The sequence below is a fragment of the Dromiciops gliroides genome, chromosome 3 (assembly GCF_019393635.1).
Source record: "Dromiciops gliroides isolate mDroGli1 chromosome 3, mDroGli1.pri, whole genome shotgun sequence".
Lineage (NCBI taxonomy): Eukaryota > Metazoa > Chordata > Mammalia > Microbiotheria > Microbiotheriidae > Dromiciops > Dromiciops gliroides.
Genome location: NC_057863.1, coordinates 666,204,911 through 666,220,353, shown reverse-complemented (window position 1 = coordinate 666,220,353; position 15,443 = coordinate 666,204,911). Strand labels below are relative to the sequence as shown.

The window sequence follows — 15,443 nt, the reverse complement described above, 5'->3', positions numbered from 1 at the left end:
CTGTGCGCTAAGCTCTCTTGTGCCTCTGGTCTGCGTGGATGTGACCTTAGGAGGTTTATATACATACAGATTGTACTTAATGCATAATATAGACACACATCTGGACAATTACACATTGTCATTGTATTAATTTATCATTTAATTTGTATCTCTGGGTTCCAAATTCTTTCCCTCCCTCCCTCCCCCAACAAGAAAGCATGAAATACAATGGGAAGGTCTCTATTGGCAATCCCAGGGTCTCTTTCGGTTCTGGCCCTCTGTATTTGAAGGTTCTGTCCAGCTCCAACGTTCTACATTCCGAGGGCCCTTCAGACTCATGTGCTGGTGCCAACAGCCTTTCCAGTTCTAACATTCAATTCAATTCAATTTCACAAAGAGTTGGTTGTTAGGGACCGGTACTTTGCAAGACATTGGTGGTGGTGGGGGAGACCAAGACATAAGCAAACCAGTTTTAAGGATCTTATATTTGGGGGTCCTTTGAGCTCTGAAATTCTATGTTCTAAAGTCTTTTTAGCTCAAACATTCTAGGTTCTGTTTTAAAGCCCCTTACAATTAGGACATCCTATGTTCTCTTCCATCCCAGTTTTTTGGAGTTCTGTGTTCTAAGATCTTCCTAAGATCTTTTCTAATATTCTAAGAGTTAAAGTATGCAGCTAAGTATCACAGTGGATAGAGCCCTGGACTTGGAATCAGGAAGACTATCTTCCTGAATTCAAATCTGGCCTCAAACACTTACCAGCTGTGTGACCCTGGGCAAGTCACTTCACCCTGTTCACCTCGGTTTCCTCATCCATAAAATGAACTGGAGAAGGAAATGGCAAACGCCTCTGTCATCTCTGCCAAGCAAACTCCAGATGGGGATGCAGAGAGTCAGACACAACTGAAAGGACACAATGAGACCTAAAGTCTTCCAGACTTCCTCTGCTTCGAATCTGAGGTCCCTGCATGCAGCTGTCTCGAGGTCGCTTCTAGTTTTGACATTCTGTATTGCAGGTTCCAGGTCTCCTCTGGAGCTGACCTGACATTTTCCACTCTAAGTGAAAGGCCCTGTCCATCTTAGATACTGTGCTTTCTAAGTTCCCTTACGACTTTGGCATTCGATATCTGAAGATCTCTTCCATCCGTCTCCATTCTGTTCTGAGACTCCTTCCACTTCCCACCTTCTCTTTTTAAAATCTGGGTACTTTTTCAGCTCTGACACCCTTAGTGCTAAGGCTCTTCAAGCTCTAATGTTTAAATCTCTCCTAGCCCTGATCTGGGCGTGATGCGCCAGGTAACTCTCACGTTTTGTGTTCTTAAGTCCACTCTGCTCTTCAATGTTCTAAATCTACAGTGCAGACTCCCTTACTCAGGGTTCTGTGTTCTGTAGTCTTCTCTAGCCTTGACATCCTACGTTCTAGAGCCCATTCAAGCTTTGACAGTTTGTTTAACTTGATAAGCTTTTGTTATGTCATCGTCATGCATAAGGTCTGGTGTCCAGGCTGGGGATAAAAAAAATATCCTCACAACCCTCTCTCAGAAGCTACCAAGCCAACCCCAGGAGCCACCAACTGTCATTCAAGGCAAAAGTTGTGGAGGAGGGATATGAGAAGAGTTTGGAGGGTCAGGCGCCTTTCAGGGAAGTTGGGGAGGAGTTGGTAGAAGAGACAGAAGTGATGCAGCTGGCCTTGGAAGGAAGGGAGGGACTTTGACAGATAGAAATTGAATGGGGGGGGGGGGGCGGAGAACATTTTTTTTAAAACACAGGACAAGAACAAGGAACGGGGCAGCTAGATGGCGCAGTGGATAGAGCATCGACCCTGGAGTCAGGAGGACCTGAGTTCAAATCTGGCCTCAGACAGTTGACACTTACTAGCTGTGTGACCCTGGGCAAGTCACTTAACCCCAATTGCCTCACCAAAAAAAAAAAAAAAAGAACAAGGAACAACAAAAGAATGGTCCAACAACTTGGTTCTAATGTGTGAAAGGGAAGTAGTATAAGATAAGGCTAGACAAATAGGTTGGAGCCAGATTGCACATGGCCAGCTTGTGTTTATATTTTATTCTAAAGACAATCAATAAACATTTATGAAGCACCTACTATGTGCCAGGCACTGTGCTAAGCTCTGGGGATACCAAAGGAGGCAAAAGAGTCCCTGCCCTCAAGAAGCTCACAATCTAATGGGGGAGACAACAAGCAAACAAATATATACAAACAAGTTATAGGAGGGATAAATAGGAAATCATTAACAGACGATGAGGAGTCCAGGATGACTCCTAGGGTGGGAACCTGGAGGACTGGGAGGAGTTTGTAATACAGTAATAGGAAAGGGAGGAGCCGGAGGGAGGAGTGTCTAGGGGGAAAGAGAATGAGTTCTATTTTGGACATGTTGACTGAGGTGAGAGATTGGAGGTCAGCAGAGGTATTGGGACAGGAGAGGTAGAACAGCATGAGCAGAGAGGCGGCAGTTGAATCCATGGGGGCTGATGAGGTCACCCATTGAAGTAGTATAGAGGAAGAGAAGGTGGCCCAGAACAGGACCCTGAGGGACACCTAATTAGAGGACATGGTTGGGAAGAGGATCCAGCAAAAGACTCAGAAGGAGAACAAGAAGAAGGAGGGGGTGGGTATCCTGAAAACCTCGAGAGAAGAGAGAGTGGCCAGCAGCGTCCAAGGCTGTAGAGAGGTCTAGGAGACCACGGATTGTGAAAAGGTCATGGGGGCAGAGGCCTGCAGGTTAAGGAGGTCATGTGGTCCTAAGAGCACAATAGGAAGGTGACTCAGGCCAGTGGAGGGAAGAGGCCAGAGGTCAAAAGAGCCCCTAGGAGGCTTTCCACATAGTCCAGGCAAGAAGAAATGAGGAGCTACTCTACGTGGTGGCCAATGGAGTGGAGACCAGAGGATGGGGGATACCCTAGCAAGATGAGGCCAGAGTCTTGGCCTCAAAGAGCATTAGCTCTCTGGAGAGCCCCGTGTTCTCAGGCACCTTCGAGCAAAGACAGCCTGCGGTTCTCTGGACTCTACACAGACTAGAGATTTGCTCCTGACCGTCCTTCTTTGACTCTCAGGTCTGCCCTCTGCCTAAACTCTCTAGGGCTCAGAGCGCCAAACCCCAGGCTGTGGGTCTGAACTCAACGCCGAGCCTCCTTCCCATTGCCAGCTCTCTCTGTTGACTCTTTCTTTGATTCTTGGCATCTCTGTGCTTGCCTCGGGGCCCCCCTCTCTTTCCTCCTATGTGCCGTGGCTTCTGCTGTCCACCATCCGCCATCTTTCTCTCTGGGTTTTGGTCTCTCCCTGCCTCTGTATTTCTGTATCTCCCGAGTTCCCTGTTCCCCATTATCTGTTTCTCCCACTTTCTCTGTGCTTCTAGAACGATCTCTTTCTTGCATCTCTGCCTTTCTCTTTGTGTATAGAGGGGGTGCTCCCTTTGGCTCAGTCTTTGGAGGTCTCCATCTCTGTGGCCCCTATTTCATCTGTTTCTCTGCTTCTCCTGCTTATGGGATGAGGAAAGGGGGAAGTCACTTGAGTTGTGTGAAACCCGGAGGGGGAGGGGGCTGGGAAGATAAGGATGGCTTGTAGTGGTGCCTCCCCCAGTGGTGTGGAAGGAAGCGTGGGCAGTTAGCTGTTCTTCTGGTGGAAGGAGGTGCTGCTCTGAGCATCCCAGTGCCCCTGTCTGTTTAGAGCTGTGAGGAACCCTAGAACACAGGAGCAGATCAAGGTTCAGAGGAAGGAAATGGACTTACTCAAGGTCACACAGCATTAGGCACAAAGTCCAGTCCAAACCCTGGGCTCCCAACACTCGGGTCAGCTTTCTCCATTCATTCTGCCACCAAGGAGAAAGAACTTGGCCTCAGCACTGCACTTGTTTCTGGGGAGTGAGTGGCAGCAACACGGTGGCCCCCTTGGGCTACTGGATACAAAACCCTGGGCCTGAGCTGGAAAGGCAGGGTTGTCAAAAGGGGGTGCTGGCTACAGATGTCTCTGGAGCTTGCTGGGGTTACCTAGGTGTGGCCATATCCTAGGACTGGGCATGCATGTGTGTGGTGTCGGGGAATAGTTGGAGATGCAGCTATAATTGGTGAGCAGGTAGAGCTGAGAACTAGGGGTGGATTATTTGTGGTGTAGTGTACCCATGGGGTGTGTATATGGGAATAAGCATCTCTGAGGTATGTGTATGTGTGTGTGTGTTTGGAACATGGGGGTAGATACACTTGTTGGGTGTCCCAGTATGTGTGTGTATATGTGTGTGTGTGTTTGTGTGAGTGTGTGAGTGTGAATGTGTGTGTTTGGGACATGGAGGCAGATACACTTGTTGGGTGTCCTGAGGTGTGGCAGGATTGAGGTACGTTTGGGTAAGGAGTCTAGCCAGAGAATGTGGCCAGGTGGATGTTACTGATTTGGGGGACCTGGGAACATATATTTGGCCAAATGGGGACTAGGTATCTTCAGCACAGGATATCACTTGGGAGAGGTGTACTGAAGAGGAGGGCAAATTAATTGGTAATGATAGGATCATAGGATTTAGGGCCAAAAGGGACCTTTGAGATAGTCACTCCCCTCATTTTACAGATGAGAAAACTGAGGCTGTGGGGGGATAGAGCTGGAGATGTTTGGGAGCAGGCAGCTCTGGAAGAATGCATCCATAGTGTATATGAGGACAGCTGGGGTGGGTGTTTCTGTGATGTGTGAGGAGTGGGGGGCAGATGGTGGGGGGGAGAAGGGGGAACTCAGCGGTGGAGCACCTGCCTTCATGGGTGTACCTATGGAATAGGAGATGGATGAGAGCCCTGTCTGTGGAGCTGGGGTGGGAGTAGTCTCTTGGACTATACAGTAGTAACAACATGTTGGCTAACTGGGGTTGGGGGTGGGTTACCAAGGTCTGGAGAATGTCAGTCAAGTTTGGCAGCCCTTTGGCCTGGGGAAGAACCTGAGAGAGCATGGCTGTGCTTTAGAGTTTGGGGGGTATCTTTGGGTTACACTGTTTGAGGCTCTGAGGGGCTGGGGGATGCAGATGACTTTGGACAGGGGGTGGGCTGTGTTGGGGGTGGAGGAGTTGTCTTTGGTCTGGGGCAGGGCTCGGGGCTGGAGAGGGAGGAAGAAAGGGAAATCCCCTTGGAGTTCTGTGGGTGAAGATGGTTTGGTGGTGGGGTGCCCCAGCGTGTGTGTGTGCGCGCGTACACCCAGACTGTACACTCTGAAGGTACAGTATGAAGTGGGGGGGAGAATTCTTGGGGTGGGGGGTTCACTCGAAGCATGGCGTGGGGGTAGATCTGCACAACCCACTTAGAGCCACAGTGGAAGTATGGGTGTAGAGTGCAGGCTAGGACCAAACAGAAGCCCCCACCCCCACCCCTCCTCCTCCTCTCTTCAGCTGCCCAGCCAGAACCAATGGGTTAATTAGATAACAGGGTCTTTGATTAGACCGGAGAAGGATGTAGGGAGGGAGATCTCTGGGACTGGGAAGGTTTCTCCTCATGTTATTTCTGCCCCCCCCAGGAGCCCCAGAGGAGGGAGAGGAGGGGGAGGAGAGGGAGGGTTGCAAGCCCTCCCCATTTTGAGCCTCCCCCAAGGAAGGAGGAGGAGAGGGGAGGGAGAAGGAGAGGGAGAGAACTGGGTCTCGGCTTGGCTCTGCACTGTCGTGTGACCAGAAACCCTAATCACTGCACAAAGAGAGAGAGAGAGAGAGAGAGAGAGAGAGAGGGAGAGCAGCCTGAGTGCTGGAGGAGGCAGAGACAGAGTGGGGGTGGGGGTGGGGGACAGTGCCAGGGACAGAGGCAGGAGCTGAGAGAGACAGCCACAGGGAGAGAGGGAAAAGCCCAGAACTGGTAGGAGAGAGGCAGCCAGCGTCAGAGAAAGAAGGGCAGCGACCCACAGAGACAGACAGAGATCCATAGAGAATCTGGGGGAACCTGAGGGGCCGAGGAGGAGGGAGGGAGGGCAGAGGAGAGGAGCTGAAGGAGATGGGGATGGAGACGAGAAGAGAGGGGAAGAGAGAGGAGGGGAAGAGAGCCAGAGAGATGCCTTGAGAAGGAAGGAGACTGAGCCAGCGGCTGAGCAGCCTGACCGCCCTGACCAGCGACGAGGGGAGGGAGGGAGGGCAGAGGCTCAGGGACCGGCTCCAAGGAGAGAAGGAGATGGAGGGAGAAAGAAGGAGGGCGGCGGGAGGAGGGGGGGCAGCAAAGGGGAGGAGAGCAAGGCAGATCCACTGAGAAGGGGGAGCCTGACGAGGGGAGGGGGGAGGGCAGAGGAAGGAGGAGAGGGGGAAGGGAAAGCAAGAGGGGAGGAGGAGGAGAAAGGGAGACAGAGGAAGAGAGGAGGAGGAGGGGGTGCATTGTGGGGTTGGGGGGGGAAGGAAGCTTGCAGAAAACTGGAGAGGGGACCGTGAGAGGCAGAGGAAGAAAAGCAAAGGCGCTGCTGCAGTGTCCACAAGTCTCCTATCCAACGCGGGCGGGGGGGGGGGGGGGGGGGGGCCGGGGGAGACTGGGACACCCTTGTGCCCCTCCCCCCGACCACCGCCAAGTGAGGAATTCCTTGGAGCTCGAGGGAAACACAGAGAACCCCTCAGGAAGGAATGTGCTGGGGGGGCCCGGGGGCGGGGAGAGGGGGACCTCTTGCCCTGAAGGAATCCGGAGCTGCTGGGGTGAGTGCACCTCACTATGGGGTGGGTGGTGAAAGGCAAGGGAGGGAGAAAGTGAAACCCGTGGAGAGATGGAGATGGAGAAAGAGACAGGCAATAGAAGTGGGGTGGGGAAGGAGAGCTGGAGACGCTGGAAGGAGGGGGAGGGTTCATGGGTGAGTAAGAAGGGGGTGTTGTTCTGGTCTAGGTGAGTGAGGGCTGAGGGTGCTGTTGGGGGGGAGGGAACATGGCCCTAGGCTCTGGGGGCAGCAGGAGAGCTGACCTCACCATCCCCGAAAAGTCTTGAGCATCACCTCTCCCCTTAAGGAGGGCCCCAAATCTTGGAGTCCTGAGAACTGGGGTACAACCAACACACCTAACTCACACACAGTGACTAGATCTGCAGATGAACACAGAGACACAGGGGGCAGGTGGAGATGGCGCATGGTTCTGAGAGTCGCAGAGGTGTGTGAGTGTGTGTGTGTGTGTGTGTGTGTGTGTGTGCGCGCGCGCGCGCGTGCTCACCCAAGGGGGTACCTCTGCCAGCAAATACCCAAGTCCAGAGAAATGTCTCTCTGTCTTTCTGCCCAGGTGTGTGCATGTGCTGGTGAGCCCTTGTCTACACTACTTGTGAAATGCGGGGGCTGTCAGGTGCTTCGGTGTGGGTGGGTGTTGTGTGTTAGGGTTTGTGTATGTCCCCATGCTCTGCTGAACTGAGGGTATGGAAAAGGGTGTAGACACCGATGTGTGTGTCTCTGTGTCTCTGTGTGTAGTGTGATGGTGTTGGGTGATAGTGTGTAAGTATGTGTGGTGATGTTTGAGGGGGTGGGTCAGTGGCACTGACGTCTGGGGGCCTGTCTTATACGCTGGCACAGAGTGTGTGGTGTTGGCGTGTGTCTGCTAGTATATTGTCTCTATGATGGGGTTTGTGAGTTCATTGTGTTACTGTATAGAGGGATTTGTTCCCTTGGCTTGGATATGTGTGGTTTTGTACATCTGTGAGTATGAGTGGAGCTGTGCCGGTAGAGTGTGTGTGTGTGTGCATGTTAGTGTGTGTGTGTGTGTGTGTGTGCGCGCGCGCGCGCGTGCATGCGTGTGTGTGTGTGTGTGTGCGTGTGTGTGTGTGTGTGTGTGTGTGTGTGTGTGTGTGCTTGCTCAGGAGAAGGTCTGCTAGAGTCAGAGCCCTGACCACATCCCAGCTCTTCTCTGGGCTACAGTGCCCGTGGGCAGGTCACCTCCCCTCCTAATCTGTAAAATGAAGGGGTGACCTCTGAGGCCCCTCCAGCTCTAGGTCCAGGATCTGTGGGGGTGGGGGGGTGGGGAGGGGGGGTGGGGAGGGGGGATGTATATGCTGGAGGAGTCGGGGAAGGAGATGTCTGTGTGTCTCAACTGGCCTGGGCTCCTGTGTCTGCTGATGGGGGACAGCCTGGGCATCCAGATGGGTGGGTCAGACCTGGGTGGGGGGAGAATCCAGAAATCACTGAATCGGCGAATTGAAAGAAAACAACAGTGAGGGCTCCTCTTTTCCCTAGAGGAGGAAAATGGACTCAGGAAGAGATAAAAACAGCTCCCAGTAGGACCAGACCCACCCTCCCCATTCTCTCCCAGCCCCTCAGCCCCGCCTTCCCTACAGTTCTCCCCCAATTCTGGGCCTTCTTTCCTCTCTTCCTGCTGAGCAGGGGGCAGTGCCGGGGGTCCTGGCCTCCAGGTCGCTCTCGCTAGGCATAGGGAGGCTGCCCCAAGGCAGGAGCCCCAGGAGCGGAGTAAGGGCCCTCTCTCTCCTTCCACACTCTCATGTCTGTGTCTTGTCTGGGCTTCTCTTGCCCTCCGTGTGTACCCTAGGGTCTGGCCCTCGAACCCTCTGCCTCCTGGGTTTCTCTTGCTCTCTCCTCTGTCTCTGTCCATCTCCCTGTGAGCTCTGCTCTCCCCTCTCCCTGTTCTTGCCTTTCTAACGCCCATTCCAGGATCTCTAGATCAGGAAGTTGTGCGTGTGCCCATTCGGTGCATGTGTGTATGCTGGCACGTGTGTGTGTGTGTGTGTGTGTGTGTGTGTGCCTGTAAGTGTGCTGTCCGACAATAGCAAACAGCCTCGTCTCTGGACCTCAGTTCCCTCGCCTAGGTCATCTCCAGGGTAGCTGGGTGGCCTTGGGAAGGGCGCTGCCCCTCTCTGGGCCTCCTGAGGGCATCTGACCAGGGGACTCTACTAGGACCTTCCAGTCCCCGAAGCCTGCGGATTGATGGGAGGACAGGGAGGGAGGCTGCGCCCTGGGCCTTGTCTGCTAACCACCCCTTCCTGTTCTGTCTCTGTCTCCCCACAGCCCCCCAGCGCACCAGCGTACCCCCCAGAGCATGAACATTGAGGATGGCTCGTCCTTGCAGCTCCCCGTGGCCCCTGCTGCTCCCCGGGAGGATGTCCTGGCCCCGAGGGGCCCTGCTCTTCCTCTGGCTCTGCTCCCCCCAGCTGGGGGGTGGTGGGGGAGGCGCAGCCCTGGCAGCAGCGGCTGGAGGGGGATCCCCACCGGCCACGTCCTGCCCGGCAGCCTGTTCCTGCAGCAACCAGGCCAGCCGGGTGATCTGTACTCGACGGGAACTGGCTGAGGTCCCAGCCAGCATCCCCGTCAACACGCGATACTTGAACCTCCAGGAGAACGGGATCCAGGTGAGCGGTGGGAGGCTCTGGCCCAGGCCAGAGAGGACTTTGGGGAGATGGGCGGGTCGGCCCCAACCACCCCAGGGGCCTGGCCAGGGCTCCTCTTTCCTATGGCACTTTGAGTTTTACGGAGCAGTGTTCTCCCAACTGCCAGGGAGCTATGGTGAGCAAGACTGTCCCCATTTTACGGATAAGGAAACTGAGGCTCGGTCAGAGAAGGGAAATAACATGGCCAGGTTCCCCCAACTCATCAGTGTGTGAAGCCAGAAGGAAGAGCAGAAAGGGAGACTGCCTTGGGGTCGATAAGAGGAGACCCCTCCTCATCCCTGGGCTGTCCTGTCATGGCATCCGTGGCCTTCTGAGGTAGTGACTTCACTCCTGATGGTCCGAGCTCAAGCAGGCTCATTGTGGAGATGATAGCTGCCTAACTTTATTTAGGCCACAAGGCCCCTCCACTCTCTCCCCGCCACGGTTTTTCCATCTGTAAAATAAGGGGTGGGAGGTGAGGGCCTCTCAAGTCCCTCTGATTCCTCCCGTCGTAAGAACCCCCTGTTCCTTGGGCTCAGATGCCTCGTTCTCAGAACCGCCCCAAGCTCCGGGTTCTTTGATTCTGTGAGTGGGGCCGAGCTCTCCGGCCCCGCCCCTCAGGCCAGGGGGCGGGCTCAGCCCCTGCCCCCGGGGGTCCCCCACCTCTCAGCAGCGCCGTCCTTCAGGGTCTGTGGCCCCCAGAGAGCAGCCGAGTCTAACCCTCAGGACTTGCCCCGCTGGGCCATGTCTTGTCCTCTTTGACTTTCAGACTGGGAGTGGGGAGGGTCCCCCAGAAGATTCCTCTGAAGCAAAGGCAGGGTAGGGTCCTGAGGGTGGCTCGTGCTCCTGGTCTCTGTTACTGACTCTTTCAAGCTGCACTCTTTGTCTAGACTTAAGAGCATCCTAACGGACTCGACACTTCACTGAATCCAGTTCCCTTCTCTTACCTAGGAGGAATGTGAGGGTTGGGAGCGAAGGGATTTGCTCAAGGTTAGGCAGCTGGGCCCAGGGACAGAGTCTCAGGCTTAGAGCTGAGGGAGAAACAAAGGAGGCAAGCTGTGGGTGGATGGGGGCGACACTCAAGTCCAGAGTAGGGGAATGACCTCCCCCAAGTCACACCAGCCTGATGGGCCATGCCACCAGCCTGGGAGCAGGGGCTTCCTGGCTGCACCATCCAGGATGTCTGGGCAGTCTGCTCACCCGCAAGCCTCAGTCGGAGTCTCACTGGGAGCTGCCACGGCCAAAAAAATCTGCCTCTGTCCTCTCTCTCTTTCTCTGTGTCTCTCTTTGTCTCTGTCTCTGTCTCTTTCTGTCTGTCTGTCTCTCACTCTCCTCTCTCTCTCTCTCTCTCTCTCTCTCTCTCTCTCTCTCTCTCTCTCTCTCTCTCTCTCTCTCTCACACACACACACACACACACACACACACACACACACACACAACTGGAACACATAATCCACAGATAAGAAACCTACAAACAAAATGGGGTAGGTTGTGCCCGGGTGGGTGAGAGGATCAGAGAAGGTGGCACTTTAGTTCTGTGGGGCAAAATTAGGAGGGATAGTGGGAGCACAGGTTAAGAAAAAGCTGGGACTGTGTCAGGGGCTTGTGGCCAGGCCCCACCCGGGGTGCTGGGTGCAGCTCTGGGCACCACAGTCAGGCCAGGACATTCCCAGGCTGGGCAGCCACAGCGAGGAAGGGCCTCTGGACATGCCATATGGGCATCAGTGGGAGGCACCAAGCAAGTTTAGCTTGGAGACGACTCCAAAGACCAAGGCTTCCATCACGTTTTTAGGAAGCTGGCATGTAGAGAAAGGGCACACTTCTCCTGTCTAACCCCAGAGGGATGGGCCAGAAGAAGTGGGGGGAAGGTGCACTGATTCTTGGGGTCCCCAAGCAGAACGGTTGTCCCTCACTAGAAGTGTCCAGACAAAAGCTGGGTCACTGACCAGTTCAAATATTGGAGCAGGGCTTTTGGGGAGAGGGGGTGGGTGGTTCTGTGATTCTGAGGGGCCATCTCTGGCCTGGAACTTGATGCACACGGCAAGGAGTCCCAGGAGATGAGGTCAGAATGTCTCACATGGAGCAGTGCCAGTTTGTGGAGGGCCTTGAATGCTGGGCAAGAGTCTGACCCTGCCTTGGTAGGCGATAGGGATTTGGAGTAAAGTTTGGGGGAAGGCAGGTCATGATGTCGGCATGGAAAGTCTCTTCATTGGAGTCAATTGCAGGGATTTGTGCTCAGCTGGCATGGCCTCTGAAAGTGCAGGGTCCATTTCAGGCCCCAAGGAAACATGGGAGAAAGACGGTTGGTGGAATGTCTGTGAAAATGTTTGGGGAAAGTTACAAAGCGCTTCCAAAAGAGTCGGGGCAGCTCAGGCTGGAACAGGTTTTGAAGGGCATCCTGCCCAACTGACTGCCCAGTTCAGGGAGCCCCATCATCACCCACAGTCACCTAGTGGGAACCTCAGAGGTTGCCGAGGTCAACTCAGATCTGAACAGTAATCTGCTTCCCAACATCTAGGAAAGGGCCAGGAGATCTCCAAGCATGGAGAACTCATTACCTACTGAGGCAGCCTGTTCCAATTTTGGAGAGCTCTAATTGTTAGCAAGTTCTTCCTGATTTTCAGCCAAAATCTGCCTCCCTGGAATTCATCTTTCCTCCCCAGTTCCATAGCATAGGTGTCTATCAAAAGCTAGGGACGAGGCGGATGGATTTCCGGAGTCAGGAGGACTGCAGTTGGAATTTGGCCTCAGACAGTGACTAACTGGGTAACCCTGGGCAAGGAGCTTAGTCTGCCAGAGTCTCAATTTCCTCGTCTAGAAAACAGGGATAATAATGGCACCTCCTTCCCATGGGCTGCTGTGAGGATCAAATGAGATAATATTTGTAAAGGGCTTTGTGAACCTTTAGGTGCTATAGAAATGCTAGATATTATTATTATTAGTCATTATTATTATCAGACTTTTGAACTCCTTTTCAGTGAGGAGAGTTCACAAATCTAGTGTTTGCTGACTTTTCCCAAACAGGGTCACACACACAGTTTCATCAAAGGCAATGCGGTAGACTGGAAATAACACAATGGGAGACCTGGGTTCTAGCTCCAGCTCCTTATCCCTGTGTGACCTCAGCAGAGCTCAGAGACTGTCTATGGATTGTCCACAGAGGGTCTGCCACATACAGGCTGCTTGCATGGAGGGAATGACAATGACAGGTCCCTGAAGGACTAAGGGAACAGCCTAACTGCTCCTATTGGACAGAGAAGCAAGCCGAGGCTCAGATAGCTGTGTCCTGCCTGCGGCCTCAGAGCTGGACTTGGAGTCCAGGGCTCTTGGAAGCAAGGGTAGGTTAACAGGACAGAGACAACATCCGGCAGTTTTAGCCTCGTCCTCTCTGGAGCGCCCAAGCTCACAATGACGGAGGCTACTAGTTAGGAAAGCCAAGGGTGGGAAGAAGGGGGCTTATGGGCTCTGCTGGGGATGAGGACTGAGCACAGAGGGAGCAGAGAGGCCCAGCTCTGAGCCAGAACCAGGAGTGGTGAAGAGAGAATTGAAACCCCCCGTAGATGAGGAGATGGCTCAAAGGTGGCTACCCTCCAGGAAACCAAGATGGCGCATGTGAATGACACCCAGGGTGCATAGAGCACTGGGAGATCTGAGTGCGAATCCAGACTCAAACAATTCCTAGCTGTGGGCAAGTCGCCAAACCTGCATCTGCCTCAGTTTCTTCAACTGTCAAACATGGCTCATGATAGCACCGACCTCACAGGACTGTTGTAAGGATCCGATAAGATCACGTTCATGAAGCACTTAGCACAATGCCTGGCCTGTAGCAGGGGCTGTGTAAATGCTGACGCCCTGCCCTCCCTGAAAGAATCGGCGAATGTGGCTCCTGAGCCACTGGCGGTGACAACGACAGAAAGACTGTGGAGGATGGGAGAAGCGCCACAGGCCCAGAGGAGGATGAACGTCCGGGTTTTCCAAAAAGGAAGACAATAGGACACACGCACTCTGGCTCATGGGCTCACCTTTCCTTCCTGGGCACACATCCTGGCATGTTCTCCAAGGAATGGCCTGTGAACGCCTGGGAGAGGCCAGCTGGGCTTCCTCCAGACCAGGCCAGTCCAGGCCAGACTCACAGCAGGTTCTTTCTGGGCCAGAAGGGCATGCATAGATGAAGATGATACTGCAGGTGTGGTTTAAAGCCTTCAATGAGCTTTCTGGTCTAAAGGCTCCATGACAGTATGTTTAGACAGGTGCCTCCGTGTTCCAGTGGCAGGAAGTCTCCAGTGGAGGGTCCAAGGAACTGGCTTGGATTTCTCTTGATGGTGTTACAGTCTGATCCGTGAAGGACTTGGGTGGAGACCCAAGTCAGATGATACCAAGCTGGGAGGGAGAGCAAACACAATGGAGGACAGAGTGAGGATCCAGAGCGAGCTTGACAGGCTACAGCCTTGCTCTAAATCTAAAGAGATGGAATCCCACCACTGAATTCCAAAACCTGAGGTCACACAGATGAGATGGGGCATCATGGTGAGACGGGAATTTGTCTGAAAAAGATCTGGGCGTCTTAGTGGGCCACAAGCTCAATCTGAGGGAGCTGGGGGAATGCGGCAGTCATAAACTCTAGCATGATCTTGGGCTATGTGGAATAGCATGGCTTCCAGAAATAAGATGGTGAGCTTGGCTTCAGGCAGACCCCACCCAGAGGAGTCGTGTTCAGTTGTGAGGCCCATATTTTAGGAAGGACGTCAGTAGGCTGGAGGGGGTCCAGAGAGGGATGGGCAGGATGGTTCGTGACACTCGGGGAGCTTGTGTCTAGAGACAGGAACCTCAGGGGAGACCTATGGGTCCCAGAGGGAAGCTCCAAGTGAAGCCAAGGAGGCTGGGAGCTGTCCAGCATGGAAGGGGCTGCCCCCCCCCCGCCCCCACCCCCCCACCCCCCCCCCCCCCCGTCTCTAGCCATGTTGAAGAGGGGATCTGTCCTTGGCTATGCTGGAGGATGAAGAGCGAGGGGAGGCCTCTCCAATTCTGAGAGTCTATGCTTTTGTCCAAGTCCGCCCCATCTCCCTTTTACAACGGAGGAAACTGAGGCCCCAGAGGGGAAGTCACATGGTTGGCATCTTTTGCTTTTAACATTCCCTTCATGTCTGAACATCTTCCTCCTCTATCTGGAGTCAGGAAGACTCGAGTTCAAATCCAGCCTCAGACACCTACAAACTCTGTGACCCCAGGCCAGTCACTGAACCTCTCTGGGCCTCAGTTTCTTCATCTGTAAGGTGGGAGTCATAATAGCACCCACCTCCCAGGATTGTCGTGAAGATCCAATGAAACGTCTGTCAGGTGCTCATCCTGGTGCCTGACACGTAGTCCCTTCATAAACCCTTCCTTCCTTCCCTCATTCTTCTTTCCTTTCCTCCTTCCTTCCTCCTTCCCCTCCCTCCCTCTTGCCTTCCCTCCTGCCCATCAAGCCTTCCCTTGTAATAAAGACTCCAGAAGAGAAAAGTAACCACCCCGCCCCCTCCCCCACCTTGTAGCCTCTGCTGGGCAGCTTTGTCCCAGGGAGCTCTCCTCGGTAGTTCCAGAGTGCCCCTCACTCAGGAGCCCTAGGAGGTAGATCACAGCCATTTTATGCAGGAGGAAATGGAGTCTCAGAGATGTGGAGGGCTTTGCTCAGGGTCACCCAGGTGTATGGAGGGAGGCTCAGAGCTGGGAATCAAACTCAAGCCTCAGAGCTTCGGGCCCTTCCCAGCTCTGTTACCCTGGGCAAGTCATTTCACCCCGTTTGCCTCACTTTCCTCAGCTGGAAAATGGGATGATAATAATAGCACCTCCCAAGTCTGTTGTAACGATCAGATGAGATAGTAATTGTGAAGGGCTTAGTACAGTGCCTGGGACACAGTAAGTAATCTCTATGCGTTAGCTATTATTAGTAGTAATAGTATTCCAGATCAAATGCAGCACCTCCAAGTTTTCCCTTTGCAGCCCAGACCCTGTGCGGGCTGTCCCACTCATTTGCCTTCTCTGGTGCCTGAAGGCTTCGAAATCACTTCTCTTTTGACAGATGGGGAAACACCCTCCTGGAGTCTGAGTGATGTGCCCCAGGTCACACAGCCAGTACGGGATGGGCTTGGCACCCGAGTCCTTTGAATTCCACATCCAGTCTCTAGAGTTGT

The 15,443-nt window shown here is 53.8% G+C and overlaps 1 protein-coding gene across 3 annotated transcripts in view; it reads left to right on the top strand.

Annotated features, from left to right (window-relative positions):
- The window catches only part of LRRC4B (leucine rich repeat containing 4B), a 50,977-nt gene that overhangs the window by 12,659 nt on the left and 22,875 nt on the right, over nt 1-15,443 (top strand). For 2 of the 3 annotated variants that reach the window (XM_043996579.1, XM_043996577.1), the window contains exon 2: nt 8,915-9,255. In XM_043996579.1, the coding sequence (XP_043852514.1) occupies nt 8,959-9,255 (297 nt within the window). In that variant the 5' untranslated portion in view covers nt 8,915-8,958. Of the gene's footprint in view, nt 1-6,441; nt 6,621-8,914; nt 9,256-15,443 lie in introns of those variants that run through there. The other variant, XM_043996578.1, reaches the window with a different exon arrangement.